The sequence below is a fragment of the Panthera onca genome, chromosome D1 (assembly GCF_046562875.1).
Source record: "Panthera onca isolate mPanOnc1 chromosome D1, mPanOnc1 haplotype 2, whole genome shotgun sequence".
Classification (NCBI taxonomy): Eukaryota; Metazoa; Chordata; class Mammalia; order Carnivora; family Felidae; genus Panthera; species Panthera onca.
The window spans coordinates 6189380-6206461 of record NC_138348.1 but is presented as its reverse complement, the minus strand read 5'-3'; the positions used below and the strand labels follow the sequence as shown (position 1 = coordinate 6206461).

The window sequence follows — 17082 nt, the reverse complement described above, 5'->3', positions numbered from 1 at the left end:
GGAGAGATACAGACATATAGATATAGATACAGATATTCTCTCTCTCTCTCTCTCTCTCTCTCTCTCTCTCACACACACACACACACACACACACACACACACACACACACACACTGGATATATATACATTGGATATATTTGGATCCTTAATGGATCCATAACCTTAGAGGCCAAATGCCTTTGAATTGTGTCTCCTACATAAGATTCCTCAAGAGTCACTATTTTGGTGAAATTAAGAGTCCTGGACTGAGACACTTAATACCTGGATTTCTAGGTTAACCTTGGTGGGTTTTTTTTTTTTAATTTAATTTAATTTCCAGTATAGTTAACATACTGTTATATTAGTTTCAGGTGTACAGCATGGTGATTCAGCAATTCTCTAAATTACTCAGAGTTCATCATGATAAGTTCATCATACTCTTAATCCCCTTCCCCTATTTCAGCCACCCCCCACCCACCTTCCCACTGGTAACCAGCAGTTTGTTCTATAGCTATAGTTAAGAGTCTGTTTCTTGGTCTAAGTTAACTTTGACTGATTCTGGAGTTCCTGTGCTAAAGTGTGGGAGAGTCAAAGTGCTAGAAACTCAGTTTCATTTTTCCTGACACATCCTGATTCTCTAGTACAGAGCTAGCCTAGGGACCCCAAGAACAGAGATTCCTATCACCTTCAGGAATGAACTAAATGTAGGCCAGACCTTCCAGATGTGTTGTATCTAAACCTGGCATTCACCATGAAACAACACTGTCCTCTCCATGCCTCCTGAGGTATCATTGGGCTTAAATGTAAATTCTCAAGACTATGGTCTTGATTTCCCCCGTTGAATAATGACTAGAGAGTGTGAGAACTGCTTCATTGTCCTCAGGTGTCTAGTCCTTGATTGGCACTCCAAAATGACCTGGATAAGGCATGTCCCCAGAGCCTTAGACATCTTGTATCGTTGTACTCACAATGGGAAGAGACTGGAGGATCACTCTGTGTTGTAGCTCCTTCTGTTAAGTTTTTCTTTTTCCTGCTCTGTAACCAAAGAGAGGTCCTACTTTCTTCCCATAGGATGCCTCCTGGAGCTTTATAAATCCCCTCTCCCTGTGGTCTCCTATGAACCAGCTTTACCCTGTTATATGACCAGAGTTCAGTGCTCCTATTAATATCCTCTACCTCCAAGGTTGTTCTTTGTTTTTATTTTTTTTTATTTTATTTTTTTTAGCTCCAGGCACTTTCTAGTCAGATTACCAGAGACTTAGTAACAGTTCTTTAGTTTCTGTCTCCTTTTGTACACATGCATTCTTCTCTCCCTACCAAGAATACTTTGTTCTAGACACACTAATTGACTTGCTGTTTGTTTGTTTTTTCTCCGCTGTGGATGCCCCTTCTACCTTTGGAGCCCCTGCTTTTTCTTGAAGGCCTGGCTCAGCCTTACTTGCAAGTTAGTCTCTTCCGTCTCCAGATGGCAAGTCTATCATTCAGTCAGGAAGTACTTAAGACCCCAAGCTCATCACTGTGCCTGGAGTTTGAGACATTGAGATAAGAAAGGGCTCGTCCATACCATCAAGGAGGTCACAGTGTCTAGACACAAACGACGTCTAAACAAGTGGCTGCGACATAGTAGAGTAGGGGCTAGAAGTTAGAGTTTGGTGTAAGGGACAGTGATGGCACTAAGGGGAAAGTGACCGACTCTGAGCAGAAGTGCCAAGAGAGCTTCACAGACCGGATGCAGAGAGATGGGTTTCTAAGGATAAACAGAGATTCGCCAAGTGGATTGGGGGAGAATGTTTAGTCAGGGCAGAAGGTACCGTGTGTAAAGGCCCAGAGGGGTACAGCAGCATGCCATTCCTTACAGAACTATAAGCAGTTTCCACTTGAATGCTGGTGTGGGGTGTTGGTTGGTGATGTGAGGCTAGAGACCGGCAGAGCAGCCTTCAGACACACATGGGCCCGATGCTGCAGCTCGTTCCCTGGGCACTGGGGACCAATGAAGACCTCTAATTTGGGGAGAGTAACATTAGATTTGCATTTGTGATAATCACTATGGACTCTGGAGAGAACAAGACTGGAAACTGGCCGGGAGCGTGAGGGTTGGGGGAGTGTCGGTCAAAGGCCATTGCGGTGATCCCACAGAGTTGTGGGGAGAAAAAGGCCTGGAGGAAAGCAGTAGTATTACAGATGAAAAAGAGCATAGGAGTTAGTGAACACTCGGCTCTGAGGAGAAAGGGGAGGGGAGAGACTCGAGGTTCAGACTCCTACAATCAGTGGGGGATAATGGTACCCTGGATAGGAACACAGGGAGAAGGTGATGAATTCTTGGAAATGCTGGGTTTGAGGTGCCTGTATGTGCAGGTGGAAATCACCAAGCAGCACCATGGATCTGAAGGACTGGAAAAATGGATGAGCTGGAGATGTGTGGGTGGTGGAGGGCCCTAGGGAGAGATGAGCCCTCCTTCCATCTATGCCCACAGCCCTGGGAACTGCCCCAGCATTAAATGCTCATGCCTGCTTCCCTGGTGGGTTTTATGTGCCAGAGGGGAGAAACTCTTCCCGTCTTCGTGTCCTCCCACAGCTCTTTACAAAAGTGGGCTCTGGATCACTCTGTTGACTTCACTTGATCAGTCCACAAATGGGTATTGTTTGAGAATTATTGTGCAATTTGTCCCTACAGCAACCTAACATCAAACAGAAGTTTGTGGCCCTCCTGAAGCGGTTTAAAGTTTCAGATGAGGTACGACCCCTTACTCCCGAGGTTGATGGTGAGTAGAAGAATCCCCTGAGTTTCACCGTCGTTCCTGGGGTGTGCTCTTTCCTGCCACTAGGAGTCAGGATTGCAGGACCCCCAAGTGAGAACATAGCTAAAGAAGGGCTTTAAGCTACTTGAAAAGAGAAAGGAAAGCTTTCCATGTAGCACCCAAGGTTTCACGGTACCTGGAAGCAAGGGTAGCATGGTTATACTCAACTGTTGTTTAATACCACGCCTCTGCTACGGGGTGCCAGTAACAAATCTAGTTGTTGTTGTTGAATTTTCCCTCCTATTGGACGGGGAACATTGTGAGCAACAGCCTGTGAGGTAGGGGCGTCCTCAGTGGTCAGCCCTAGTTTGTGGGATTGAGCCCCACGTTGGGCTCTGCACTGTCAGTGTGGGAGCCTGCTCGGGATTCTCTATCTGCCCCTCCCCCACTTATGTTTGCACCCTCTCTCTCAAAATAAATAAATAAACTTAAAATAAAAACTAGAGATGCCGTGTCCTCCCTGGGCTCTGACCGGCCTGGTGCCAGTTTTCACAGGCTTCTCTTCTGAATGGACTGGAAAGAGATGGAGAAGAAAATTGTCGAGAGGTGTCTTTGTCCTTCTGTGGGCTCCTGGAAAATGGAACCGGCCCGCACAGAGTCATAGTCCTCTGGGTTTTCTTGTGCCCATGCTTTGGCAGAAGTACATTAGCACTTGTACTTTTCTTCTCATGCCAGGCCCATAGTGTGGAGTGGTAGGGAGGCACTGAAAGGGAAAGGTGGCCTCACCACATCCCTGCTCTCAGGATTAGATCGCAGAAAGGACACTAAGATTACCCCAATGCATGTGAAGCTATGGCATTGCCCCTTAAGGACGACTAGTTAAGGAGGCCAGTTGGTACCTGTCCAGGAGGAAAGAGTTATACATCTACCATAGTTGTTAATAGAGGTAACCCCAAACTCAAAGCTTTTTGTCCCCCACAGGTAGGCTTCGGGCTGGAACACGTATCCCGAGAGCAGATACGAGAGGTGGAAGAGGACTTGGATGAACTGTATGATAGTCTGGAGATGTACAATCCCAGCGACAGTGGCCCTGAAATGGAAGAGACGGAGAGCATCCTTAGCACTCCAAAGCCCAAGCTCAAGTGAGGCCCAGACCTCTTCTATCGAATTGTCTCCCTGCATGTCTCCTTCCTAAGCCAGCACAGTCTCCTAGGCCCCCTCCCTCACTTCCCCTCCATTACCAGGGAGTTTGGCTCCTCACCCTGTTGAACCTCCAGCTGTCTGGATAAGGATCACTGTTTTTGCCTCTAGCCGGCAAAAGTCCTGATAGGACTTTCCTGAAGTCCTTTGGTCCAGGCCCTCCTTGTCCACTCTGCTGTGCCCTTCCTCAGCGGGCATCCTTCGAGCCCGGGTTGTTGATCTTTCTTGAACACTGCATCGCTACCCAACCTTCCACGGGCTGCTGCTCCGGGCCCCGGTGGCCACTGACCCTGGCTGTGCTTCTTTGCCGCAGGCCCTTCTTTGAGGGGATGTCGCAGTCCAGCTCACAGACGGAGATTGGCAGCCTCAACAGCAAGGGTAGCCTCGGCAAAGACACCACCAGCCCTGTGAGCAAGACCGACGGATATGGGGGTTGGGGAGAGGGACCAGGGGAGTGTTGGGGCTTAACACTCTGAGCACTCTGCTCTTGGCTCGTTTTGTGACCTTAGAAGAGCAGTCTTATCTTGTGTTGACCTTGGGTGTCCTCATCAGAGTCCTGGCTGGGAGCTTGGTTCTTTGTGGGCATTGCTGTGGCTGTTTGGGTGTTCTTTTTTGGTCAGTTCCTACCACGACTTGGAGCCTTCCTTCCCAGAACACACAGCGCCTCAGATTTCTCCCTCGACATCTGTAACATGGTAGCTGGGAGTGTGGCATCCTGCCAATGTTAAGCAGCTCTGCTTTCCAGCCTAGGTAAAGAACGTAAAGAGGCAGGAAGCCCACCTACATAGGCTTTATTCCTAGGGGGGGGCAGTGCCCTCAAAGAATTAGGAATTTAGCGGGTAGATTTCCATTTTGCCTGATGACCGAAAGGAAAAAGTTTCTGTCTGCTGTAGCACCACGGGAGGCCAGCATCACCCTGGACCATGCTCTGTTCCTACTTGGGAAGGCTCCCCTAGCAGTGGATCAGGGGTTGGAGCCTGGGTTGATGCTGTATCTACCTCAGGCCCTACGAAGCTGTTCTCATTTACAGCTAAAGGGAAGATGTTGTGCATGATTTTAGTGTCGTTTACGGTGTGCTGTTGCAAGCCCAGTGTCTTTTCTTTAGGTCTAAGAAACTGAGTCCTTTAAGTTCTGTTCGCTCCACTTCAACAGAGGGCATACAAAACTCACCTTGTGAATAGGTATTAATTGTGAAGAAATGACATGTGAGGTACTCCATCCCCTGAAAAGTACTGTGTCTGTGGAAGGGCTGCCATCCGTCCCAGGGGTCTGCAGACCCTGTGGCAGCTCATGGGTCAGCTCTTGGGCTGCCTTACTGCTTGCTGCCACCAGGTGGGGCTGTCTCCCACCTCATCCCTCTTCCCAGCGAAGGCACAGCCGGCCGGCACTGTCTGGCCCTAGAACAGTGGCAGCAGGTGGCATTACTGAAGAAATGTGGGGTGGAAAACTGCAGCCCACAAGGAGAATCCCTCCACAGAGAAGCCTCTGGCATGCCATTTGAAGACCTTGCACTCTGATCTGGAGCTGAGGAGGCCTCACCTTACTATTTATGTGGCTTGTAGCTGCTCTCCCTCATGGGCTTTCTAAACGGCCCTCCTGAATGGTCAGTGTCCACATAGACAGATCATTGGCCACTACAGCCAGATTCCATCTCAAATATAAATACAAGGGATGACCCTTCTAGAGAGAAAACTGCCACCTGGCCAAAGGAGAACTGTTTCATAGTGTCCTAGGAATGCGGAACAAGGAATACTGTAACAAAATGCAATTATTAACTGAGATAATGCCCCCCAAACACTAAGCATAACACCTAACATATAATGAATTCTCAATAAATGGTAGGGATTGTTGTTATCACATCAATACATTATTTTATACTAATGAAGGTGTTTCTTGGTGGATAGAACTTGTCTGTAAGTTCTACTTCAGTCCCAGTTGTTTGGCTAACACAGTTTAGAGAGAAGAACCACTGATCCTCTGAGCCTCAGGTGCCTTAGAGTTAGCATAGCAGCCCAGTTAGCTCAAAAGTCAACTGAGTATCAGTCTTTACAATATGATGGCCCAAGGGCCCTTATCTAAGCAGAACTTTTCTCTGGGCAGGGGGGGACTGAAGTTGAGAGCATGTGTTCTGGAGTCAGACCTCTGAGTTTGAATCTTGACTCCATCATTCCACTGACTGTGTGATCTGGGGCAGTTGCCAGGCCTTGGTTTCCTCGTCTACAGAGTACCTGCAAAAGGCACATGCCTTGTGGGGCAGTGTGAAGATACCATGAGAGAATGCGGGTAAATCCTCTGGCATGTGCTCGCTGGATAGATGTATTGGCTTACCACATGGGAAATACGCAGTAAAAGCAGTAAACGGAGGCTGCTGTTGCTGTTCTTATTATAGTCTCAGAACCATTTCGGTTCTGGTCTCCTGAAATTGTTAGAATGTCTATGTCTTTTTAGTGAGTCCTTCAAACTCTGGCTCTGTTGGCCAGATTTCAAACTTGCTTTGCTGATTCTCTGTGATATTTCTGTTTTGAAGAGCCCCATATGTCTTGATGTGGATGTAGAACTCTGGGATCCTTTAGTATGAAAGGCACTTGGGGAAATACATAGCAAGGCCATGCTTTTACAGGGAAGCTCCAAATATAGAAGGAAAAAAAATACTGAGATCACGCATATATAGGCAGGTATGCACATGCTGCCCAACTTTTATCCTCTCTTTCTGATTTCCTAGCATTGTTATTTGTTTTTCTTAATCTTCTTTTTTGTTCCCCAGTTTCAGAGGATTCAGTGTATCACTAAAACCAGAAGGAATTTCTGCTGATACAAATTATTACAGTTGTTAGCTTTCCCAGGACTTGAGTACACAGTAGCAGCAGAATTTGGTTTTCCAGGCTAATAACAAGAGACCCTGACAGTGCTTCAGTCAGGGAGGTCGAGAGATACAGCCTTTCAGCCGAGACTTCCTGCTGCTAAAAGTTGCTATTTCCATTGCACTGTAAATAACGGTGTTAGAGACTAGTACTTCATACAAATGAGAGCCTAGATACTACCCCACTCTGCCCCCCTCACAGGAGCATGTACCCTCCCTGTAGCACCGGCATTGCCCCATGGGCACAGTACTGTGGACTGGTGGCATCTGCCTCCAGTCCTACCCAATTAGACACAGCTGCTGCACGGCTGTGTTCCAGGGTTCTGGGGTGAGAAAAGCCCTTCATATTTATAGGAGCAAAAACAGAAATTTGGAGAATTGGGAGTTTGCTCCTAGTGGGACTGCTTGGAACATCTAGAAGAGTCCGTGAATAGCCAGCAGGTTCCCTTTAACCCCAGGCCAAGTGAAGGTTGTTGCAGCTTCACCATGGAAACAATTCTGTACTTGTCCCAGGGCTTGACATGCTACTTTAAAACCCTTCAGCAGAATGGTGTTATTGCCCCAGTTCATTCTCTTTAAATGTGTTTAATTCATTTGTGATACTGAAATCCAAAACTGAGTGAAATCATCTTTAGTCTTAAATCTAACCAGGACTTTCCCATGATTCTGGACTCTGTTAACATTGGTTCTTCATATAGACAATGTAATGAACTAGCTTGCAATCTGAGGCAAACTATTATGTTTGGCTCTGAGCCAAACCATCTCAAGATTTGGGGTCACAAGGTCTAGTTAAAGTATGTTGGTTAGTCTTGCAGATGGTTTAGGGCAGTGCCTCCCAACCAGGAGTGGTTTTTGCCTCCTTCTCAAGGAACATTTGGCGCTGGCAACGACCAGGGACAGTTTTGATTGTCACAACTTGAGGGGTTGGGGGTGTTGCTGCTGGCACTTAGTGGGTAGAGGCCAGGGATGCTGTTTAACATCCTGCTATGCACAGGACACATCCCCCACAACAAAGAAGGGTCTGGCCAAGATGTCAGCAGGGCTGAGGTAGAGAAACCATATGGTGTAGATAGAATATGACACAGGGCCTACATCTGCTATAGTTGTTCATTAGTTTTCCAAGTACCCCCTTGAATTTATAAGCCCAGTGTTTCTCAGTACTATTTAATTTACTCAGAGGAAGGAATTTGAGTGATTGGGAGGAGGTAGGATATCTTTGATCTTTCCTGACTCTCTGGTTTCCAGAAAGATTCACTAAGGCCAGTACCTTCCCTACATCTAAGACCCACAACAACGCTCAAACTCTTGTGACTTTTACGTAGACATCTGCACAGCCAGAAACAATGTTAGCAAATACGAAAAATATAGTTCTATGTGTCAGTTATTTACAAAGTAAATTTTTAACGTTTATGAAAAACGCTAATAAGAGTTGGGGACAGAGGGAGAATTAATTCACACCTAAATGGCGTAGCATTGGGCGTGTTTTGCTTAGTATATTCATTTATCTTGAGGGGTCTGTAGATGTTTCTACCAAGCAAAATAAATTTGGCTACCATGGATGTCTTTAGTCTCAAAGTCAAAGACCTGAACTGTAAGATTTTCCTTCCCAGCAACTTCTGAGAAGCAGAAGAGGCCCCGGATGTCCTCCGAAGGCATTTACTGTCCCCAGAGTTAGAGGCCTTGCGGGGCCCATACAAAGTCATCTAAACGCTGATCTTCTCTTCCCTGTGACATCTTGTGAGAGTCCGAGAGATGAGAGTTGCTGGGCTCTGAGTTGCACTGTGCTACTGATTTAATGACGACAGAATAGCTGATCCTTCTGACACTTAGTTTTCACCAAACACACTTCTTAGAAGATGGAAATTCCAAAGATTTTGATGAGATCTTCAAATTAAGTGGAAGCATTTTAAGCTTCCGAGGGACCAAGAGAACCAGTTAGAATGGTAGTTATTTGGATGGTGATGACTAATTATTCTAATTTTTGCAGATGGAATTGGCTGCTCTAGAAAAAGTCAAATCTGCTTGGATTAAAAATCAAGATGACAGCTTGACTGAAACAGACACTCTGGTATGTGCAGCTCAGTCTCCTGTGTAACTTAGTTTTTGTGCCTTTAGAAATAAAGCCAAAAGACCTTCAAGACCTCCCTGGGAATTTTGCCTACGTCTGTGGACTTGTGAATGTTCTGTGTTCTCTTTCTCCTGGAATCCTTACCCATGGAATATAACCTACCCTGGAGACCAGGTCATTCCCCAAATTAGCAAACCAGAAATGTCCCCATTCTGCTCTTTTATTAGATCTGATTAAATGCTAATTTGGATAATTTCTCACTATCTGTCATCCTTATTTACTTCTGCGAGATGACAACCAGTATCTTCCCCTGAAAAACCATCCCTTCCTCCAGAGTTGCTTTTAGTGTGAGCAGGCAGCCTACACGTTAAATCTCCAAGTGATTATTGGTCAAGTCCTTCCCCTAAGAGACTGGAGCTGCCCAGGAGGGCGAGCCAAGCCCTAGAGAAATGGAACGTATCGCTTGGAGTGCCCAATTTATACACTGGCTCCACACATACTTACTGGGTAACTACACGTGCTAAGCACTAAAGATGCGAAGGTGAGAACACCAAGGCCTCTGCCATCAAGACACCACCCTCCAGGAGGAGAGCCAAGCTCTGCACACCTGAGGTTCTGTGGAGGCTCAGGGAAGGACAAGTGATTCTGACTGGAGGGGGACATCTGAGCTGGGCCTCTCAGAATAGACTGAAGTTCTTCCAGTGGGACCGGAGGCTGGACACAGTGGGTGGGAGGGAGCAGAGAACTTTACCAGGTACCACTGGGGGGTGTGCTAGGCATTAGCCTCACAGTGAGACCTGGTAGTTGACGGAGTCCAGGGAAGAATTATCTTAGGCTTCTGTTTCCTATAGTAAATAATGCTACATCAAAGATCCGGTGAATAACCAAACATTAGACTTGATGCAAGGTTAATTTAAAGCTTACTAGACACTTGCACTTCATAGTTCACCAATAATCTGAAAACCCAGCTTCCACTCTTGCCCGACTGTGGTCTATACTGCAGTGGTCATTTCAAAATGAAATTCCAAGAAACAGAGAGGGGAGGGGGAGAGGGAGGGAGGAAAGGAGGAAGGGAAGGAAGGGAAGAAAAAGAAATTCTAATCATGTCATGTCACAATCAAAATTCTCCTCCCCACCTAAAGAAGCCAGATCATCAGCCCAGGTTTGTGTGTTGACAAATAATAGTTCGTAAATGCAGAGGACAGATCGAGTAGCAAGAGACAGTACCCAGCAGAGTGGGTACACTCCATTAAATTAAACAGTAAACTTCCTCATTGGAGAGATAGGTGCAGAACCACGTGCTTCTAGGAAAAGAGAGCGAGAGACGGACCCTCGTTGTGAGACTCTCCAGGCTCCTGGGTGGTCACTGAGGGGGAAGTAACCCTCGCTGTTTCCTTTCCTCCCTGGCAGGAAATTACTGACCAGGACATGTTTGGAGATATGAGCACAAGTCTGGTTGTGCCAGAGAAGGTCAAAACTCCCATGAAGTCCAGCAAAACAGATCTCCAAGGTTCTGCTTCTCCCAGGTACTCGAGATTGGAAGAAAATCCTAAAACAGGGAGGGTAGAATTAAGGAAACCAAGCAGATGGTGTGAGGCTTGTGACCATAGTTAGCATAGGCTCATGGGCGGGGGAAGAGTGGCTGATAATGGCTTTGGGGTCACGGGGGCTATTTAACTACCTCCTTTCCACATCTCTGGCAGCAAAGTGGATGGGGTACACACGCCCCGGCAGAAGCGGAGCACACCCCTGAAGGAGCGGCAGCTCTCCAAGCCCCTGAGTGAGAGAACCAACAGCTCCGACAGTGAGAGGTCCCCCGACTTGGGCCACAGCACGCAGGTACCCCCTCCCTCTCAAGGCCAGGGCCCTCTGAGCATCCCTAGACCTTGGCTTCTGTTCTGTCATCTTCCTTGGGCAGTTAGGTAGAGAGAAAAGAGGGAATACTGTGGAATGTTCTGAATAAAAGTCTTGAAGACAGATCTAAATCAGAGAAGTCTAACATATGTGTTACTTACTACCAGTGCGGAATTGGCTTCGGTGCTGATCTGCAGGGAGCGGAGGAGGGAGCAGGAAATGCCAGCATTGTCACAGCCTGCCATCACCCCCAAGTGGCAGTTCCACACCTGATTTGTTCTGCCTCCATCAGACCTCAGTCTAGAGATTGTGTGGTGAATCAGTTATTCTAGAGGACAGCAGCCGTCAATATCTCATTGGACATCACCCACCTGGACTCAGATACCCTTCGTACTACTATGGGCCAGTTAATGTGATTTCAAGCTGGCAAATCAACAATATTAAAATATTTTGATTAAAAGACCCAAGAGTAGGCTGGAATAGAAGCAGAAGAAACCAGACCTCAGGAATTATTTTCTCTTTCTGAAGGCCAGTGGTATCGGGGCTTGGGGAAGGAACCTTTCTAAACTGGCACCTCACACAACTACACTTCCTCCAGAGCTAACAGCAAGCCTGTTCGCTTACCTGATAAATAGCACCAAGAGAAAAGTCTGTGTCAACGTGGCTTCCTGAGTTTGCCGCTATTGCATAGCTGAAAATGAACTGGAGACCAGAATAGCCTGTGCCTGGGGCGAGGTGTCAGGTGTCGTCCTCCTTGCTAATCACTGTTCCTGAAGTACCTTTTGTTCCCTGTGACAGTGGGGCTCCCCACACTGTACCCACTGCCGGCTCTCCTTGGTTCTCTCCCCATTGCCCTCAATTTCGTTTCTGTGAGCACCTGGTAACTGTTACCGCCCTCCTCCTCTCCTGGTACTTCGGCTGCATCATTACCCTTCAGGGCATGCTGATCGTGTTTCTAGCTTAGTCTGCCCTCCCCCTCCTCCTTCAGGACTACTGCTGGGGCTTTGTTCCTGGTGTCTGAGTGTGTTCTCTGAGGACTCTCTGCTTACTCTTTATCCTTGTCCTTTCCATTTTGCCCTGGCCAGTGGGATACTGGGTCTCCTCCAGAAATTCCCAGTGTCTCCCTGTATTCTCCCTGAATACCCCTGCCCCAGAGATTCTCTACCCTAGTGCACCCTGCTCTCCCCTCACGCTCCCTGGGGACTACCTGACAGACACATTTGTCCCTGCAGATTCCAAGAAAGGTTGTGTATGACCAGCTGAATCAGATCCTGGTATCAGATGCAGCTCTCCCAGAAAATGTCATCCTTGTCAACACTGCGGACTGGCAGGGCCAGGTAAAGCGCTAAAGATGGCAGGGCTGGGGAGGAGGGGTTCTGGGGAGCAAGAGGCAGGACGTGGAGAAACGGGAATATGATCCCCATGTCTCAGGCCCCTCTTCCCTGAACTCAGCCTGTAGTTCTAGGCTCCCGTCCCAGTTCTGTCATTTTCCGGCCTGTGGGACCTCACGTCACTAACTTTTTGTACCTCAGCTTCCTCATCTGTAGAAAAGTGATAGTGTTACTGGTCCTGCCTTCCTTCCAGGGTGGTCGTGTGTGGTTTTTCTGTCAGCATAACAGAATACAGGTATCTCGAAAGGTACGGAGTGCTACAAAATGCCAGAGGTTGCCCTAGTTCCCAGGAAGGCAATTCAGAAGAGGGAGAGCAATACCCTCTGGCCCCCAGTCACCGCTGCCCCCGGCCCCCGGGTAGATCCTGGCGGCAGAATCCCTCTTTCCTAGTGGCCCCGACACCTGGAACATACGCTACAGAGGCAACATGAGAATCTAAAGATTCCTTAACCTTCCCACATTTCCTGCTTAGCATGTCTATATGGGGTCTAGCCCCACCTTCTCTTCACTGGCAGCCAGAGACCTGACCTTTGCCCGGCTTTGATCTGAAGGACAGAGGACGGGCCCTGCCACTCAAGCTGGGCCTCGCCTGCTCCTTGGTGCCTGTGGGGGAGCTGCGTTCTTGCTGCGTGGACTCACCTGTGTCCCTGCCCTTTCCCTCCCTGCCCCCCAGTACGTGGCAGAGCTGCTCCAGGACCAACGGAAGCCTGTCGTGTGTACCTGCTCCACCGTGGAGGTCCAGGCCGTGCTGTCTGCCTTGCTCACCCGTATTCAGCGCTAGTAAGGGCTCTGCTTGTCTCCTGCCCTTTGGGGCTCCCTCTGACTTCATCCTCCCACCCTGACTTCTAAGCAGTGACAGGAGTGCCCTGCCTCACCAGCCCAAAACTCCTCAGTCGCCGTGTGGTTTACAGTGGCGGGCCACGGTGCTCTGTTGTCCCTGCTGGCCCCAGAGGTCAGGGTGTGAAAATGTCATTCTCCTGCTCTCCCTGCCTCCCAACTTGTACTCTTGACCTGCCACATCTTCTCCTTAAACCCAGGACGAAGAAGACCAGGGAGAAAACCAGGGTTTTACAAAGGCCTTTTACTCTCATCCCTCTAACTGTGCCACGATACTTGGCATCCAGAGTCAGGACCTCCCCAGAGGGGCCCAGAGTCCCCGCCAACGGGAATGAGAACCGCAGGTCCTCCAGGCGTCCGGGCTCACGCCCAACCGCTGACCCCTGGCAGCACTGCCAGATTGTCTCCCATTAGCCTAAGCTAATTCTTTCTTCCTTCTAGACAGTCACCTGCCTCTCTGATCCTAGGTTTCTCTCCTTACTGCAAAAGCACTGTAGTTCATTGCCTCTCTGTGTATTATTTTGTTTATTGCCTTATTTTCCCTCTGTGGGTTGTGGAATCAAGTGAAGTCAAAGCTTGGGGCCTTTGTCTGAGTAGGATGCTGGTGAACCCTCTAAATGTGGTTGTGACTCTTCCCTTGCTCCCCAGCTGCAACTGCAACTCCTCCATGCCGAGGCCGGTGAAGGTGGCAGCAGTGGGAGGCCAGAGTTACCTGAGCTCCATCCTCCGGTTCTTTGTCAAGTCGCTGGCCAGCAAGACCTCCGACTGGCTTGGCTACATGCGCTTTCTCATCATTCCCCTCGGTAAAAATGGAGTAGATTTCACTCCTGAAGCAGCATGTTGGGGCTGGGCCCTAAGAAGGGACAGTTAGGGAGCTCAAAGGCCAGGCCGTATTTTGTCCCTTAACCACTTTACCTTCTCTGGTTTCCATCTCCCAGGTTCTCACCCTGTGGCCAAATACTTGGGCTCAGTCGACAGTAGATACAGCAGTAACTTCCTTGATTCTGGCTGGAGAGACCTCTTCAGTCGCTCGGAGCCCCCAGTGTCAGGTAATGGCCGTTTGTGAGGGATTGAGGCAAAATGCCACCTGGCTCATGGAGGGCCAGTCTTGGCCAAAGGAGGGGCCAGGAGAGCTTACTTTTTTTCCTCCCTATGGTTCTACCACTCCCAATCCCTTTGCATGTTTATTTTCGCAGTAAGTATTTAATAGGAGGAGGCCCATTATGTGCAGTCCCGCTTCACTCTGGACATTTTTAAGCTCTGCTGTTTGCTGTGCTCCTATGCATCTAGAAATAAGGAGGGCCACGAGGAGGTGATGAGGAGGACATTTCTAGTTGTAGAAATCAAGCATAAGAAACAGAGAAGAGTTACTAAGCAATCTGTTTATAAGCTAATAACACTGTGCTGACCACGTCTTTTCTCTGAAATACAGAGTAAAAGTGGCAGCGCTTAGAGTGAGCTTGAGTTCTGCAAGGCTGAGGAGTAGCAAATGTGTCACCAGACCTTGAAGGAAGTGATAGGCACAGATTGGTAGAGTGGAGGAGTCCCTCTAGGTTACGAGATTGATATGAACAAAATAGAAGCGTGAGCACGATTAGCCTGGAGGAGAGCGGAGCTTTGAGGAACTGCAAACGGAGATCAGAAGGGAGAGAACAGCGCTTTGGTTCTTCGTTCCTTATATTCAAAACCAGAGGATCTTTAGAACCCTTTCTCTCCCTCAACTCCGAGGGTCTTCTGATGGGTCTCAACAAGGGGATCTCTCAGAAGGTTTTCAGGTTTGCCTGCTGAAATAAACCGGCAGTCATCTCTTGTCTTTTCTGCAGAGCAACTGGACGTGGTCGGGCGGGTCATGCAGTATGTCAGTGGGGCAGGTGTCACACACCAGCTCCCCGTAGCTGAAGCCATGCTGACCTGCAGGCATAAGTTGTAAGTTTCACTTCAGGGGATTTCTTGAAACTGCTAGGGTGGGTGGGCTAGCTAAATCTTGAGTTTTCTTTGCTTTTCTGTATTTTCCTTCTCCCCACCTGTTTCTCTTTGTAGCAACTCAAGAGAATAGGAGAGGCAGTGTTTTTACTGCCTTCCATCCAGGCCCCGCCATCCTTGTCCTGGGCCTCCCCACCCAAATAGATGCCCCCTTAGCATAAGAGAAGCCCATCCTAGGGGCTGAAATCCGCACGTGGGAGCAGGTGGTGAAGTATGCAGAATCGGATCTTTTGCCTCTATCTGTGGCTCCTCTGCCATCCTGAGACATGATGGAAAGTGTCATGTAGTGTCTGGACTCCCTTGAAGCCACAATAAAATATCAAAAGCTGGGGCACCTGGGTGGCTCAGTCAGTTAAGCATCTGACTTCGATTCAGGTCAGGATTTCACGGTTCGTGGGTTCGAGCCCCACATCAGGCTCTGTGCTGATAGCTCAGAGCCTGGAGCCTGCTTCAGATTCTTTCTCCCTCCCTCCCTCCCTCTCTCTCTCTCTCTCTCTCTCTCTGCCCCTCCCCAGCTTGTATTCTGTTTCTCTCTGTCTCTCAAAAATGAATAAACGTTGAAAAAAAAAATTTTTTTAAATATCAAAAGCTTGTATCCCCAGCTCTCCATGCAGTATCACCCACTAACTATAAAGCTTTTCTTTCTCTCCCAACAGCCCTGATGAAGACTCCTATCAGAAGTTTATCCCCTTCATTGGCGTGAGTACTGACTCCCCACTCCTCAGTACCCCATCCATTCTCCTGGCCTCCCCACATACACATACACAAATAAAAGATTCATCTAGACAGTAGTTCTCATCCAGAGGTGATTCTGCCCCGAGGGGACATCTGGCCATGCCCGGAGACATTTTTGGCTGTCACAGCTGGAAGTTGGGGTGCTAGTGGCATCCAGTGGGTAGAGACCAGGGATGCCGCTAAACTTCCTACAGTGCACCAGACAGCTCCCCAGCCCCGCCAAACAGATTAATCTGGCCCCAATGTCAATAATGCCAAAGTGGAGAAACCCTGGGCTGGAACATGTACTGAGCTGTTCCTTTCAGTATCCTCTTTTCCTGAATCATGGGCTACCCCAGATCATCACTAGTATCCTCATATTTATTACACCAAGCCCAGAACCTGGTGCCTTGGCCTAGGGAGGGACATCCAGAGCATAGGTTCTGCAGTCTCCAGGGAAAAGAAGGCTGCCTCAGAAATGAAATAATGATAGATGATATTCTGAAGAGAAGTCCAAGAAGTAGGTATTTCTGTCTTCAGGGTCAAATGTACCACTGAAAAGAAGGATCCCTCCTTTCCCTTCCTATTTAGTCAAAGGAGAATCTCTAGATGAGTTCATTGATTTTGAAAATAAAAGGGAAATGTCTCGAATATCCCTGATGTCAGGTGGCACTGGCCTTTGTTTCATTTGGCAGTAGCTCGGCCCAACCAAGAAAGGGACCCCAGAGGTGACAGAGCTGACACCCTGTGGGGCCAAAGCACTCCACAAAAGCGTGGTTGAAAATTCAGATTTCCATGTATGAGACAATTGAATTTCACTTCCAAGTCAGCTTGTATCTTTTCCTATACTCTCCTAGCTTTGGGTAGGGGGACATATGCAGATGAAGGGCTTATTCTTTGCTCGTCCCAGACTCTGGATGCCTTGAGTGATCATGGGAGATCCCTGAGCCTGGAGAAATTCGGTTGCCCTTTCTTGTGCCTTGCTAAAGCCTACTGTCTGAACGATCCACTCAGTTCCTGTTAGCCACTGGGGCTACTTCCATTGCCATGTTGGAGGCTCCAGACCACAGCCTGTAGCCTAAGCTGATGGTTTGATACACATCTTTGTGGAGCTATGGGTTGCTGCACACTCTGGCCTCACAGACAAGAGAGAAATATTAAAAATTTAAAATTTAAACCAACAAAGGAACCGGCAGCCTCGTATAATGCCAGGGGAGCAAGGGAGTTGTGTCCAGGAAGTTCAGAGTGTCGGTATGTTACTTTCTGAGAACTAAAATAAGGACACATAGAGAATTTGGGACAAACTTCCGTGAATAGCAGCACTGTGTTCTAAGTAGCCATGACAGGACCATTTGCACGTTATCTCCACTCCCTGCCAGTCCCCAGGGTGCAGCTTCTGTGACCTCTCAGCTCTGCTGCACCTCTGCCGGGTGCTAGGCCCTTGGCCTGCTACTTCA

The 17082-nt window shown here is 48.3% G+C and overlaps 1 protein-coding gene across 2 annotated transcripts in view; it reads left to right on the top strand.

Annotated features, from left to right (window-relative positions):
* The window catches only part of PACS1 (phosphofurin acidic cluster sorting protein 1), a 153812-nt gene that overhangs the window by 129988 nt on the left and 6742 nt on the right, over positions 1–17082 (top strand). For both annotated transcript variants that reach the window (XM_060607293.3, XM_060607294.3), the window contains exons 8-19: positions 2655–2714; positions 3700–3860; positions 4232–4325; positions 8766–8846; positions 10257–10372; positions 10550–10685; positions 11933–12037; positions 12765–12871; positions 13577–13731; positions 13867–13977; positions 14752–14854; positions 15568–15610. In XM_060607293.3, coding sequence (XP_060463276.1) covers positions 2655–2714; positions 3700–3860; positions 4232–4325; positions 8766–8846; positions 10257–10372; positions 10550–10685; positions 11933–12037; positions 12765–12871; positions 13577–13731; positions 13867–13977; positions 14752–14854; positions 15568–15610 — 1272 coding nt within the window. The remainder of the gene's footprint in view (positions 1–2654; positions 2715–3699; positions 3861–4231; positions 4326–8765; positions 8847–10256; positions 10373–10549; positions 10686–11932; positions 12038–12764; positions 12872–13576; positions 13732–13866; positions 13978–14751; positions 14855–15567; positions 15611–17082) is intronic.